General features: G+C 38.3%; 1 protein-coding gene across 2 annotated transcripts in view; it reads right to left on the bottom strand.

The window, feature by feature from the left end:
• Positions 1-16,393, bottom strand: part of ATP5F1C (ATP synthase F1 subunit gamma) — a 325,104-nt gene that overhangs the window by 165,539 nt on the left and 143,172 nt on the right. For both annotated transcript variants that reach the window (XM_044088363.1, XM_044088364.1), the window contains exon 5: positions 620-763. In XM_044088363.1, the coding sequence (XP_043944298.1) occupies positions 620-763 (144 nt within the window). The remainder of the gene's footprint in view (positions 1-619; positions 764-16,393) is intronic.

Raw genomic sequence — 16,393 nt, 5'->3', positions numbered from 1 at the left:
ATCTGAAAAGTACAGAACAATTTCAAAACTTCTAATCTTCACTTCCAGAACGTTTAAATCAGTTATAACGCTGGTGATACATTTTTAAACACAAGGATCTGCACAAGTCAGTGTGATATTGAAATAACAAAATATTTACAAACTCCAGCTAACCATGCCGGTACATCACACATGTACTGCCCAAATCTCCCTGGCACAGATGGCAATACCTCACATCAGCTAGCAGCCAGCAAGGAGATTTGGGATGTGCCTTTAAGAATGATTAATAAGCGGACATGGTGGGCAAATGCAAACCTGCTTCATCAACATAAGAGAGTTCCCATAACAAGGCAAATGCTTCTGAACAATTTTTAATGTTAAGCACATGTACAAGTGATGTTTCAATTTTAAATTGTTCCTGTGCTGTGATCTCAATATTGCGAACAAGATTTGCTGTGAAAAGTGAACACTAAACCTGACATCCTTTGCACAGAAATGCTCAAAAGTATCAAACTACAAACTTGTGATGGACAAGGGCAGGTAAAACTGTTTACCTCTATGCTTCTCAAGTACTACCCAGGCTACATGATTGTCAAAGTTATGCTGTGACATGATTATTCATGCTAAAACTACTGCTTACCTGAACCTGTTGAAAATGACAGATCCTTGATTAAATTCATACCCAGAATTAAGGAGCTCTGTTGCAATAATGGAAGCATCACCAAATGATGCAGGCTTACGCCCCACCTCCTTGAATGTCAACAGTAAATGGTCTCCATGAGTTCTAAAAAAAAAAAAAAAAAAAAAAAAAAAAAAAAAATTGTTAAATACAGGCAGATAAATGGAAAATTAAAAGCTGAAAGTGCATTATTTGAAACCAACTCATATCAGCTATAGGCAACAGCAACTTTTTTGACTCAAAGTTCCCTTTGCACAAGGACTTAATTTAAACCCTGTGAAACAGAAAAAAAAAGGAAGGTACTCAGCAGACAATCTAGTTTTAATTATTAATGCAACAGCATCATGACATTATCCCATCATATTCAATGCTTATATTACAGAAATCACTTCAGACAATGCTATCATCAGGTGCTTCCTAAACAGTGTTAAACAAAATTTAGATACACAGATGCAACATTCACTACATTTCACGTCAATATCCTTGAGGATTTTTACATTGCAGCAATTCTTAACATCATGGGCTCTTTCAAATAGTCTCCTCATTCTCGATTGCCTGTAACTGGAGTAATTCCTTATGATGTCACCTATTTCCAGGCTCATCACATTTTCTAAGTAATGCAGCAGCTTTCATTTTCTTTTTATGTATTTTGAATACACCAAGCAAACAATGTATCCTCTCCTAGTTTTTAGGCCCTTCTCAAAATATCCTAAATGCACTCTTTCAAAGACACCACCAGTGTGTGTAGACAGTTGAAGTTCTCCTTTGACACCAACATGTGTGCAGAATAGCAACTGAACCAAGGTACAGATACTTGCCCACACAACTCAACTAGGACAACAAACTTGTGATTCATTAATACAGAATTCAAAGATCAAGAAACAGATATTACATTTTGGAAGTGCCGATCTTCCTAAAGTGCTGCACTCAGGTCATCAGTGCAAGGACATTTCTGCCAGGAATTATGAAGTGCAATCAGCTGTTGCACCTCATGTCCCTTACACTAAATACTGTACCAATAATGCAGACCAATTCATCTCCTACAGCAAAGGTTTAATTATCAGTCTGCTGATAATTAAGGTTTCAACAGCAGTTCTTCAAAAGGAAAGGCGCAGTCTACTTCAACATATATACAAGCCTCTAATGGATTTAGAAGAACCCTCACCACTGCACTGCCAGTGTATTTGTTTTTAATGTTGTGTAAAATCACAAATTGGGTAAATTCATGCCTTACACTGACATTTCAAAAATACACAAGAATAGTGTGTTTCGAATAACTTGCCATTAAATGGGTCATCAATGCTTTCATGCAATGATTTCAACTGGATGACTGACGCAATAAGCTGGTATCTTTGACAACCCTCCTTTAAAACACCTGTACAGACTATGCAATAGGATTATAAAATAAATTATATGAAATTGCATACTACTTTCATTTATAACCAAATGAACTGTACCTGCTCCAAACACCTGCTAATTTACCTCAACTCCCTCACTTTCCTCCTTAACTGTACATTCCCAAGTTATCAACCCTGTCGCACAATTCTCATTAACCTCTCATTTCACTCACTAGGAACCTCTCTCTATACTTATTGCTATGTACAGAATCCCAATTACAGTGGATATAAAAAGTGTACACCCCCTGTTAAAATGCCAGGTTTTTGCGATATAAAAAATGAGACCACAGTAAACAATTTCAAAACTTTTCCCACCTTTAATGTGACCTATAACCTGTACAATTCAATTGAAAAACAAACAAATCTGTTTGGGAAAAAAATAAACGTACAATAAGCTGGTTGTATAAGTGCACACACCCTTAAACTAATGCTTTGTTGAAGCACCTTTTGATTTAATTACAGCATTCAGTCTTCTTGGGTACACACCTGCCATCAATGAGAGAGATTCTGATTAACCCCAAATAAAGTTAAGCTGTCCTAGTAGGATTTTCCTGACATTTACTCAGTTGCCTGCTACAGCAAAAGCTGTGGTTCGTGGAGAGCCTACAAAGCATCTAAGGGATCTCACTGTTGAAAGATATCAGTCAGGAGAAGGGTACAAAAAAAATTTCCACAGCATTCAAAAGATCATGGAACACAGTGATGACAGTCATCAAAAAGTGGAGAAAATATGTGACAACAGTGACGTTGCAAAGAACTGGACATCCCTCCAAAATTGATGAAAAGACAAGACGAAAACAGGTCAGGGAGGCTGCCAAGAGACCTACAGCAACACTGTAGGAGCTGCAGAAATTTCTGGCAAGTACTGGTTGTGTACTACATGTAACAATTCTGGTTGTGTACTACATGAAACAACAATCTCCTGTATTCTCCATGTCTGGACTATGGGGTAGGGTTGCAAGATGGAAGCCTTTTCTTACACAGAAAACATCCAGGCCTGGATAAAATTTGCAAAACAATACATCACGGTTCCCAAAAGCATGTGGGAAAATGTGTTATCAAAAGGTACTTTTGGCGCAAAAACAACACACTTTGCATCACCAAAAGAACCCCCCCCCTCATGGTGAAGCATGGGGGTGGCATCATGCTTTGGGGTTGCTTTTCTTCAAGTGGAACTGGGGCTTTAGTCAAGGTGGAGGGAATTATGAACTGTTCCAAATACCAGTCACTTTTGGCCGAAAACCTTCAGGCGTCTGTTAGAAAGCTGAATATGAATTTCACCTTTCAACACGACAATGACCACAGGCTTACATACAAATCAACAAACGAATGGCTTCACCAGAAGAAAAATTAAAGTTTGGGAATTGCCCAGCCAGAGCCCAGACCTACATCCAATAGAAAATCTGTTGGGTAACCTGAAGAGGGCTGTGCACAAGACATGCCCTCACACTGACAGATTTGGAGTGCTTTTGCAAGGAAGAGTGGGCAGATATTGCCAAGTCAAGATGTGCCATGCTGACAGACACCTACCCAAGAAGGCCAAAGGTTGTAATTAAATCAAAAGGTGCTTCAACAAAGTATTAGTTGAGGGGTGTGCACACTTACGCAACCAGCTTATTGTACATTTATTTTTTTATATTTTTCCCCTAACAGACTTTGTTTTTCAATTGAATTGTACAGTTTATAGGTCACATTAAAGGTGGGAAAAGTTTTGAAATTATTTATTGTGGTCTTATTTTTTATATCACAAAAACCTATATACAGTATGTATTTACTACTCGATTTTGAAATAAAAAAGCATACAATTTTTAAATTCTTATCACTGACAGCAATGTTTCATGCTCCTGCATTTGTAATATTACAAACTTTTCCTATATTAAAACCAGTTTACTAAAACAGTTTATTTTTTTGCTGTCTGCACATTTCAATGCTCTTAACTAGTTATGTTATTTTCCCCCCCTAAGTTCTGTGCATTTAACAGGACCTTAAATCACTGTGTTAAATTTAAAAGGCATCTCTATTTCCCCTGTAACTCATGGGCTGTCGCTGAAATAGTTCCACTTTGGATCAGACCACTTATACTGGTCAACAAAAAACAGAACATATTTAGAAATTTCACTTTGCATGCTTTAGATGGCAAATGTACAGATAAAATCCGAAAACTGTCTAGTCAACAGAACATGCCAGCTGCTTCTCCCCAAAATACTCTTAAATACTGCTGAACAAGTTTACAGAGAAACTCTCTGTGATAAGTTCCATAGCTCAATCCTATACCCTCTTAAAGCAGCATTTTTATGAAGTCTGTTTCAAAATGGCTCCATTTCAGATGCCATTCAAGACTCACTTTATACAAACTTAGTTTGTGCCTTTAAATACGGTTAAATCAGTAATATTACTTCTTTTTTCAGTATTTTTAAAACTGTGTTTTTGACTTCAACTTCTTATTGAGAGTACCTCAACCCAGCCATTACTTCTGGTTTGGGAAACTTTTTCCTGTACACTTTTCAGTCACCACAAGCTCTCCAAATCTAGAACTGATCATAAGATATAAGAACAAAAAGTAAAGGACTCTTCCATTGAAATTACTGCCAAAAAAGTCCAAATAGTAAATCCAAAAGTAAGGCAAGTACTACCACGCTGTGCAAGAAGCAACTTCACTTTATTAAAACAATAAAAGCAGTATCATAAGCGCTTTCGGGTAAATTACTTCATCAGATGATAAAACACTAGTAAAAACATAGTATCTAATACAGTACAACACAACCAATGAAAATCAATAGTTTACCCTCCTTTTTGCTAGTGCTGGTTTTAAAGGGACAACATCATTTAATCCTGGGGCTTTGTCAGCTCCCAGTCTAAGAATCCATTCCACTGTTGCCAATTTAGCTCTTTTTGCGCTAAATCTAGTGCTTTTATGTGCTCATAGCTCGAACACTAGTTGCCTAGCGTGAAATCTAGCGCGTTCCTGATGCAGGCAGTACTGACAGACTGTAGTCTGTGTAGAGAAGAGCGAGTCAGAGCACATGAGTTAACTGTAACACTAACATTACCAATTACAATGTAATGGCACAGAATCAGCCCTCAGAGCCCTGTTAATCATGTAGGACACGCCCATTCCTGCGTGAAAATCACAGTGGGGTAATGTTCTAATACAAAGCCAAAGTAAGCAGAGAGGTTAAATGGAAACATTTCTACAACAGTCTCCACTTCATTTCTCACAGTTAAAAAGCATAAACATCAGGAAAATTCACATATTGCAAGACAATAACAGCTGTTAATCATAACTACTGGGCATTAGTGTCAAATATTCCAAATCTTACGGTACGTTCACAGTTTTAACTACTCCAGTGGTGTTTTACTGTACTCTGTGTTTCCTGGTCTAATTGATACCATGTACAATGATTTCTTTGAACTAGTCTGATTAGTAGCATTACTAGTGATATGATCATATGCAGCCTATGCATCTTTTCCTCCTTGGAAATGCGCTTTGGTTCACTGGGTCCAAACCGTTTCAAAGACAGAAATAAATCAATACTGGGTTGAGTGAGTGGCTTCCACCAACATGCAGGTGGTATAATTCTGATATTACTGAAAGTTAGGCGTGTCGCCCAGTCCTCATCCATGGTGATCATAAAAAGAAGCATGATTGAGACACTGACAGTTATTTCATAGACACACCATTTTTCTCTTGCTGCACAGATGTGCACTCTTATGTATGCATGTCCGAACGTAAACAAGGAAACAGACGCAGCACACCACTAACAACATGACCCTTCCTTCTACGGTGTGTATCCGCTCTGACAAATGTACTTATACAGAAACAAACATGTGTGTCCTATGGTTGTTGAAACTATTTACAGAATTTGCCAATAGACTGCACTGCAATAACTGATGATTAAACTATACAACAGAAATTAACAGAAGACAACGCGCAAAGACATTCCTATTGGACAAACACAAGACAGATAAATATTCAGACTAGTAAAAATGTGAAACCATAATATATAGCCTTAACTGCATCGCAAACGGTATTCTACACACAAAACTACTGCTTCTATAACAAAATGGACTTTCCATCTCTACACATGTAACTTGCTAGAAGCTTCATCGTCAATGGGTTTAAGTTTCCTGATTTATGTGTAATAAGAGCAGTTTATTGCTTTTTTCTACAAACTCCCTACAGCGACAGACTAAAGTAAAAAGTGTAACACACATACACAGGCCCTATGCAGCTAGGCTTCGGAACGTACATAGGGTGAACAGTCAATGTAGCCAGTTGCTACTAGCAATTGGAAAAGTCTGTGTGTTGACGACTTACTTGAAGTCACATAATTCTTAAAGCTGACCCAGGGGTCATGCATATATGTAGCTACCCAATGAGAAGAAGGAGCGGGAAAATGATAATTTACAGAAAAAAAAGTAGCTAGGACGTAGTAGGAGCAGGAAAATTATGATAATTTTAAATTTACCAAAAGAAAGAAAAAAGCACACTGGTAAGTGCTCAGTTTTTCTGATAAAATGCACATAGAAAGTAGATCCAACTTGCTCTCCAGCAAATTTCTTCTGTGAAAATTAAATTCTATGTGTGTTTAAGTAGTTGCTTGAAATGTAAAACAAAGACACAAAAGAGAGTGTGTATATGTATATGTATGTATATATATATATATATATATATATATATATATATATATATATATATATATATATAAAACATTTTGCCATCTGACAGTTCCTTGCCTTTGTTGGATTTGCTCAGATATTTTATGTACACAGTAACAGTAAGGTAAAGAAAGTTGATTTAACTGCATTTCAAAAAAAAAAAAAAACAGTACAGTTATATTTTGGGGGGAAATGCAAAGGACAGTTTTATAAAAGTGAAACTTGTCTTAGCAAGAAGACCTTTACAACATCTTAAAGTTTAGAAAGTGCTGTTGTGTGTAAAACATTACTTTTTGATCTGAAAGTTTCTCTATTTTATGTTTTGTCGAGAGGCATATTGGACTTTATTTAGCCTTGCTTGGAAATGGACTTGTCATCTGTCATTCACAATAAAGTGCAGTTGTAGTCAATTTCCTTTAGGTTACTTCACGTTTTAATTTCTGTCAGATCACGTATGCTTTTTCTGCACATTAAATAAAAAGTGAAGTTAGCATTTCACAAACTGTGTCATTGTGTACTAATTTATATATAAGAAAGCAGTCATATTTGTTAGAATATATCATCAGTATTCAGATGTACAGAATATTCCCTTTAGGAACAGTACTAGCTTTTTCCCTTGCAAGATTAATAAATACTGCCATTCAGCTTTTCTGTAACAATATAAGCAGATGTCTTACCAGGGATCAGTATTCAGAGGTACAGAATATTCCCTTTAGGAACAGTACTAGCTTTTTCCCTTGCAAGATTAATAAATACTGCCATTCAGCTTTCCTGTAACAATATAAACAGATGTCTTACCAGGGATCATTTTGTCTCCAGGTCTTGACAGTAGAGGGTCTCTGTTCAGCTACCAAAAGGTGTCACTGGTTATACTTTTTTCGGCAATGGCTGCATAGCCCCCTACCCAGTCCCCATATTCTTAAGATTATTCTAATGGCTCAGCCAAGCATAAGCTAAATGTACAATGGTATGCACTTTAAAAAAATAGTTACTGTGTGCAATGAGATGTACTAGAATTTTAATACAAAAGCTGTGGATTACTCACTGTGGTTTAACATCGTAGAATTTGTTAAAAGGAATTTTTATACAATATATGGTTGGATAACTGTTTTATGAATAGCCCTGTCATTTCTGGATTTTTTTAAATATTTTGGATAAGCCTGCCCAGTAACGTATTTGGGGTAGTGGGACATCATTTTGTGGAAGGTAGTAGTGTTATCAGCTGGTGCACGTTTCCCTGGAATTACTGGGTCACATTTGCAAGGGAGGTTGGCATAATGTTTAAGGTGCTCATTTTAAAAACACAAGGTGCACATGGTTTGATTTTTACATAGGGTAATAGGCTAGGCTTAAAAATGGTCCATAAAGGACAGTTAGCCTAGTATGAATCCAAGTCAAGACTCCTGTTTAGTAGTTAGAAATTGCATGGAGAGATATTCTCCCCAGATCTTTCTAGCCACTGAAGAGAGAGAATCTCTACTGAGGCAATGCTCTTTAGATCGCCTGAAATGTTGAAAGCATTTGGTTGCGTAGGCATTTCCTCTGATGTTGTAATACTTGACAATATTCTTAATACTCATGGTGGTACAGTATAAAATCTTTTCACCTCAGACTAGAAGTTGTGTATATTTGGGTGTCTTTGTTGCAGCCTCATTTCTGAGTGATGGATTTTCTTTCATATATCGTGACCTTCTGTTTTTTTTTTCAATGGGAATAGCCTTGTCTGGGCTGCCTGCTCAGGGTCACTCAGTCTAAGACTCGGAGCTTACGCGCAATTTAAAATATTAAATTATGCCTCTAAAAGTTAAAACATTAAATTATGACTCGTCTAAACTAAGTTTTACTACTGCCGCTGCCGGTTCTTGCCTGCAAGGAGAGTCTGAGCGATTACTGGCGAGTTTTCCAATATGTAATAGACAGATTTTTAAAACAAATGAGGAGTACTTCACTTGGCTGGCACAATACTGGGAAAAAGAGAAATAGGCTATACAAATACTACTAAGACCAATAGCTGGTCCAGATCAGACAGATTTTATTTATCAGACGAACATCACTGACATAGGCAATTTACTCTTCAAGGGCAACAGGCACTTTATTTGTAGATGAAACAATGAAATATAAAGTTGTTTGCTAGCAGTAACCTCTTCATTAGTTGCGGAACTCTAATGTGGAATTATGGCGTGACTTTTACTTCTGCAGAGATTGTGCATATTTACTGATATTGGTGGATTGTAATGACGGAAGTCTGAACAGACTTTTATGATGGAAAATTTTGTTCTGAACTGGGCAGTTTTTTTCATTATTGGGTCATGCATTTTGTTTCACTGCTTAATGGAAAAATGTTCAAAACAATAAAGTTAAAACACGCTTTAACAAGTGTGCTTATTATACAAGGAATATAATTTAATACAATCAGGAAGGTGAATCAAAGACCACGTTTATTTGTGCAAGCCTGCAAGGGGAGCCTACGACTTGAAAACAGCTGAAGTGTAAACTTTATCCTCCACCATCAAGATGGTTGTGCTGGAGGAGATGGGAGAGGAGATGCACAATGTTTTGTAGGGTGACAGACCCCCCCCCCCCCTATTTTTCCAGATTTTTTTTTTTTAACGTAATGTAGTGTGGGAGGGAACTAGGTAAGAGTGCAGGTGAAAGGGTACCTGGAGAATGTCTGAAGCATCTGCAGGAGTCCCAGCCCACAGAGCTTCAAACATTTCCACTGCCAGATGGTGAGGGTTTTGAGTAGTGACATGAAAACTGGTGGGTACTAGACATGTCAGACCGAACAGAAATGTATAACTGAATGCTAAAGGGTGTGTTGATTTACAGTGGCTAGTTTGAAGTAGAGGGAAAAATACTCCATTCTTGTGACTTATAGGAGAACACAGTTTTTACTTCCAAAAGATTTTGCATTCTGTTTTTGGCGATGCTGTTTGAAGTGGTGGTTTATTTTTAGAAATTGTTCATATACCTTTTTAACCAGCATGCCGCTCGAGCCAAGCTAGTGTTAAGACAAATGACGTGAATGCATAACAAGAATTATGCTTGCTTAGGGTGCTGTCTGTTTGGGTAAATAACCTGTTTCATAGGAGACCCGAGGTGATATATTCATTTTGGTACTTCTTATAAAATGAGTACACTATACCATGTTCTCTTGTTTTATTAATTCGTTAGAAGCACATTTTTAAAGTAAATTTAAATTTGAGGAGCTTTTTCTCGTGAAGTTATATTTTTGTTATCAAGTTGATACAGTTTTCAATATTAATGTGTTCTGCTTTTCCCCCAGTGTTAAACCATGCCCGAGTTGCTCATAAAAGGGAAGATATGGTGATATTGACAGACAGAGTAGCGTAGAAGTGATTGATTTCATCATTTCCATTTTGTGCAGATGCATGCCTTGTGGTGCAGACTGTTTGTTAAACTTGTCAAATAATTGGGTTAAACTTTGCAATAATGTCTAAAAATAAAGTTTACGCTCAACGATACAGAAAGGAATGGGAGGCAGAGTCCCAATTCAAAGGTTGGTTGCGAGCCAAAAGGGATTCGACCAAAGCCTTTTGTGTGTACTGTAAAACTGAAATTATAGCTGAATACAGTGACATTAAAAGGCACGGTGAAACGGCGAAGCACAGAGTAAAGACCAATCCATTCTGTGATACCAAACAACAAAGAATTGGTTTTCAGACATTCAGAAATTGCAGCTAATCCAGCCCATTCTGCTGAAGCTATGCTGGCCATGACAATTGCTGAACATTGTTCGATCTTGACTATCGATCATCTAGGAGAAGTAGTCAAGAAAGCTTTCACTGATTCAAAGGCAGCTTCTGATTTTAAGTTGCATTGAACAGTGTGTACTGAAGTAATAAAAAGTGTGTTGGCTCCAAAATTTTTGAAAGTTCTCGTGGATGACCTCTGTTGCAGCAAATACAGTTTACTTTTGGATGGATCTACTAATAAGCGTGTCTAAAGATCTTGGTGTTGTCATTCGATATTTAGTGCTCGAACTGGATCTATTTATCAACTTTTCCTGGTCTAGTTTATCTGGAGAAAGCTGATGCCAATACCATGGCTAATGCACTCAATGACTTGTTGCGGGCCTGTGGAATTAAGATAAGTAACTTAGTTGGTGTTGGAACAGACAATGAGTCTGTAATGACTGGTGCTAACAGTGGACTTTATCAAATTCTAAAAACGACGTATGATTTATCGCACTTGGTTTTGGTCCATTGTGTGTCACTCATTGCAACTGGCCGTGTCACATACTTCAAAAGAATCGCTTCCAAGGAACAGAGTTTATGATCCCAGAAACCTACAATTGGTTTTCCATATCACCAAATCGCAGAAATGCCTACCAAAAATTTATGAAGTTATAAATTGTGGTGAAAGTCCACTGGCCATAACTAAGATGCATTTTACACGCTGGCTTTCAATTGAACTGGCTGTTTCAAAAATTCTTAGCCAGTGGTGTGAACTGACACTTCATTTTGAACTCGCAAGAACAACCGAGAAGTGTTACACAGCAGAAATGTTGTACAAAATGTTCGAAGATGATAAAAATCTTGTATACTTAACTTATCTAAAGTCAATCTTGACTGAAGTTCAAGTGGCTGTGAAGGCTTTTGAAGGCGAACGGACTGATCCAGCTAAGCTTCTGAACAGCTTATTATTTTTGCTGCAGTCGTTAAGTAGAAGAGTGGCACTGCCCAATGCTCACACATCAACATTTTCAACTGGTCAGCTGCTGAGTAGTTTAATACTTCAGCATATCTTGGTTATAATTTTGAAAATGGCATTAAAGAAGCAAAACTTCCAGCAGTGGAAGAAAGGAATTTGCGCCGGCACTGTAACAACTTTATTGTGGCCCTAACTAAAGAACTACAGGAAAGACTGCCTGTTAATCGCACAACATATGTTGTTGTTCAGCGTTGAAGAAATGTTGAAACACAAGTCATGATATTAGCCAAGCTGCAGAGTTGTTGGGGTGTTGTGGTGACAACACTGACAGGATACTGTCACAATGGAACAGGATACATCTTCAGAAATAGCTTAATACTTTTGACACAGTCCAGTTTTGGTCTAAGGTTAATAAGTACAGAAATGCTGCAGGTGAAAACCCTTTCACCGATCTTTGTGACTTGGCAATAACTGTACTCAGCTTGCCACACAAACGCTGAGATAGAGAGGGTTTTCAGTCAAATGAACATTGTATAATTAAAACTGAGAAATAGTATGAATTTTGATACACAACGCAATACTGCAGATCAGATACGGTTTGAAAGTTGTTGGCCACATGTACACAACACTGGACACAGTAATTAATTCCGTGGGTACAATGTCAACATACTGGCAGAGATCATCAGCAAATCCTGACCGTAATTCCACATTGTCAACATCACACTCTCAGATTGAAAATGCCCATGATGAAGACTGGTTATGGGGCAGTGATCACTGATCAAAATTTCCAGTGACTGTGCGTTAGAAACGTCACTGAATTCTTCATAGTTTTGGTAGTTTACTATTTTTCTTAACTTTTATTTTGGAGGTTAGAGTGTAGACCGCAAGCACATTTACATAATAATTAAAATCCAAGACTTAAGAAATGGAGTGATTGTCTTTGTACTAAATTTAAGTACTTGAGATGTTTAACAGGTTATGTGCAGCCTCACAAAAAATACGTCCTTTTTTAAAATGATGTAGACTACAATGATGCCACTGGGGCTGGATAACAGTAGCTGCAGGAGCTCAAGACAAGTTTTCATTTACATTCATGTTTGTTTTACTAAATTACAACAGAGTGCTGAATGCAACAGACCTGAGTTTTTTGCTGTATGTTTGCTGTCCTACTCTATTTTCACTGGAGTGTGGATATTGTGCATATTTTGTCAATACACTGTTGCGACTGGTTTGGGGGGGGGGGGTGAGGGGGCATGGTCACAAAATCTAGCTCTTTTTCATCTCCGACAGTTGGCAACACTGTCCATTTCATCTCTCTGTATTCAGTTTCATTATACAAGTCACCAATTATTTGACTTCTATTTACAACACATATAACCATAAAGGCAAATTCATAATCACTATGCAATTATAAATGCTTGTACAGTGCATTGTGTTTTCTTAACCTTATATCTGATAGATGCTTAAAAATTCTATCTAAGTCTGCAATTTGTTTTTCCTACATAATATGCAGTACACTGTTGACAGTTTGCAATATAGACAACATTTTGCGTATTACAGTCAGCATACATATTCAAAAAGTACTTCTTGTTGTTCCTGGGGTGTATAAAACAGTTTCCATACAATGTAGGCTTGGATAAGTTCCCCTCTTCTTAATGCCTGAATTTTTAAAATGCATAGGTTCTTGACACAGAATATCTTTCAAATTTGTATTTCTTTTAAAAATAAATCTAGGTTGTGTCCCTACAACTCTAGTTATATTCTCATCTATTAAAAGATTTATCCAGTTGTCTCTAATTATGTTACATATACCACCTATATCATTAATGTATGTAAAACTTATTTTCAAACCTTCATTAGCTTTTTGAACTTGTGCATCTACCTTATTAGGCCATTTTTTACTTCTGTGTAACATGGTTTTGCACTTTGTTTTCTATAGAGACTGCTGTTGTCAATTTCCTTTTTCAGTAGATTTTTGCTATAACCTCGTGCTTGAAAATTGTTCTTTCAAGAGTCCAATTCCTGTATAAAGGAATTTTTATTCATACAAAGTCTGGATATTCTACAGACTTGTCCCTTGACTGTGTTGGAATACATGTCTAGGGTGCATGCTGTCAAATCTAAGCATGCGCTTGGTTCAACAAGGCTTCCTATATAGTGATGTCTGTACCTCCCCATTTTCTTACTTAGTAAAACTAACACCCAAATATTCAATAACTGAACTGGAATAATTCAATGAGAATCTGAAGAAGATGGTAGTAGACTCTAAATACTTAAAGGATTTCCGGATAACTTTCGTCTGGTGTAGATAGAAGCGTAACTGTCTATGTACATCCAACTGGTGAAATCTGAATTCTGCCTTGTTAGAAAAATTGGGGAAGAAAACTGGCAGCTCAATAGACTGATTCATATTAGACACAGAAGCCACTTTGGGAAGGAATGATGGGTTTGGTCTAAGAGAGACTATCTTTATGGAAGATCAAATATGGGGGTTTGATGGAGAGGGCTTGAATCTAAAGACCCGCCTCGCTGAAGTGACTGCTGTTAAAAATGCTGTTTTCCATGACAAATATTTTAACTCTCAGGTAGCTGCGGGCTCGAATGGTGGAAGAGTGAGGGCTTGAAGAACAAAATTGAGGTCCCAGGGCATGACAGGTTGGGATATTGGGGGACAAAGTAATAGAGTACCTTTAAGGAATGCTTTACATAGTCTGTGTGCCAGAAGGGTAGGCTCATTGGCCACGTGGAAATTTGATATAGCCGCCAGCTGAACTTTGATGGTGGCTGATGCGGACCCTTGATAGAACAACGTAGACAAAAATTCCGGAACCGAATCAATTGGAGCAGTGTAGGGATCAATGCCTCTAGAATGAGCCCAGATAGAGAACCTTTTCCATTTGCTAGAGTAGATTTTTCTAGTGGATGGTTTAGGAGAGGACGATAATATATGGACTACTTCCGGTGAAAAATTGTGACATCTGACTAACGATGGAAGTGGAGTAGCCAGGCTGTCAACTGGAGTGTCTTCAGAGAGGGGTGGAACTGTCCCAACATGTGCGTCAGTAAATCTGGAAGGGGTTCCAGAATCCAAGGTGTATCCACAATGTAAGGTTGAAGGAAGGGGAACTATACCTGACGAGGCCAGTGTGGGGCAATCAGAATCATTCTGCTTCCCAAGGATTGTGCTTTCTGAATCACCCTTGAGAGAAGGGGAAACGGAGGGAAAGCATAAAGCAGGCTGGAGGGCCAATTGTGAGCCAGAGCGTCCCTGGGTGATTCACCCGGTGGGGGGGGGGGTCAGCGAGAAGTAGTTGCTGCATTTCGCATTGAGAGGGCTGGCAAAAAGGTCGCAGCAAGGTTGACCCCATCTGCTGAAGATTCGCTCTGCAACCAGACGATTCAGGGACCACTCGTAGGGCATAAGGATCGCCCTGCTTAGCTTGTCCGCTATTACATTGGTCTTCCCCGGAATGTGCGTTGCCACCAGAAAACGTTGGGAAGCTATTGCCCAATGCCACATGCGCATGGCCTCTCTGCATAGTGGGTAAGATCGGGTTCCCCACTGTTTGTTGAGATACCACACTACTGACATGTTAGAAAGCGTACCCAAAACACAAAAACCAGTAAGTGAAATACGGAAAGGACTTCTTCGGGTTGTCGCTGCTAAACTGTTAAAACGTTCAAATTCAAACTGCTGCAAGTACAGTTGACCCACCAAAAGGATACAAAACACGAAGTCCAATTTAATCCAAAACGAAGAAAATTTATTGCCAAAATCCACAACACAAGCGCTTTCGCCTGGTCTTACCAGGCTTTATCAAGTGTAAAACATACTGAATATCTACACTCCATATAAAGTGCTTGAACAATAACCATAGGTTGATTGGTTAATTGACATTCCATCATTCAATTAACCTTATATTTAAATACGTTAAAATACAACTTAATAAATTCAAATAAAAACCAATGTGATTCATAAAAATTGGTTTTAAAAATGCAAAAGTGCATTTAACGTAAGAGGTTGAAAGCCCACAGTTAAATCATATTGTTAAAATGCAAAGAGAGTATACCGCTAAAACATATGTTTAAAAGTATGCACAGCATTGTGATAGAAACAATGTTAGAGTAATGTCAGGTGCAAACGTGGCAAACATTCACCTTTATTGTACTGTTTGTAATGCAAATAAACTTTATGCTCAATTCAATTGTTGTGTAGCATTGTCCCATCTACTTAAAGATGAAAATGTTAGATTAACAAAAGTGAAACTGACCAAGGCCACCTTGTCTCAGACCCAGCACAGATGTACCTTAGATGAGGCTGTGAACATAAAATAACAATGCAAACCACCAGTTGAAGTCACTGTACCATTGAATCTTGACAATGGTATGTATGTGGGGGTGGGGGAGGGGGGGGAGGAAATGAAAGCCAATTTTCAACTGTACTTGCAGCAGTTTGAATTTGAACGTTTTAACAGTTTGGCAGCGACAACCCGAAGTCGTCCTTTCCGTATTTCACTTACTACTGACATGTTGTCAGAGTGTATCGCAATAGTCCCTAGAGGAAGAACATCTTGAAGTGCCTGCAACGCAAGAAGCACTGCTCTCATCTCCAGGACATTTACGTGCAAATGTATCTCGTGTTCCTGCCACGTGCCTTGGACCGTCTTGCCGAGATAATGCCCCCCCACCCCATCTGGGAGGCGTCCGTGGTCACCGTGGCAACAGGAACGGGTGGAACAAAGGGCTTTCCCCCGTTCAAGTTGTTGGTGCACAGCCACCAACGAAGGTCCTGTTTGCATCTGTCTGTCATTAAGACTGGATGGGATAGCGGAAGTCTTTGGAGAGACCATTGAAGAAGTCTCATGTGTAATCTCGCTAGAGGAACCAACATGATAGTTGCCATGGTACCTAGGAGTTGATGTCTCAGGGGCATCAGCGTGAGAATTTGTTGTTGCAACCCTGTAATCCTTTCCTGTGGTAAGAATGCTCGCATTTGAATGGTGTC

The sequence above is a fragment of the Protopterus annectens genome, chromosome 11.part0 (genome assembly GCF_019279795.1).
Source record: "Protopterus annectens isolate FY-2018-M chromosome 11.part0, PAN1.0, whole genome shotgun sequence".
NCBI classification, from domain to species: domain Eukaryota; kingdom Metazoa; phylum Chordata; order Ceratodontiformes; family Protopteridae; genus Protopterus; species Protopterus annectens.
The sequence above is the reverse complement of the archived record's forward strand: the minus strand, read 5'-3'. Positions and strand labels throughout refer to the sequence as shown.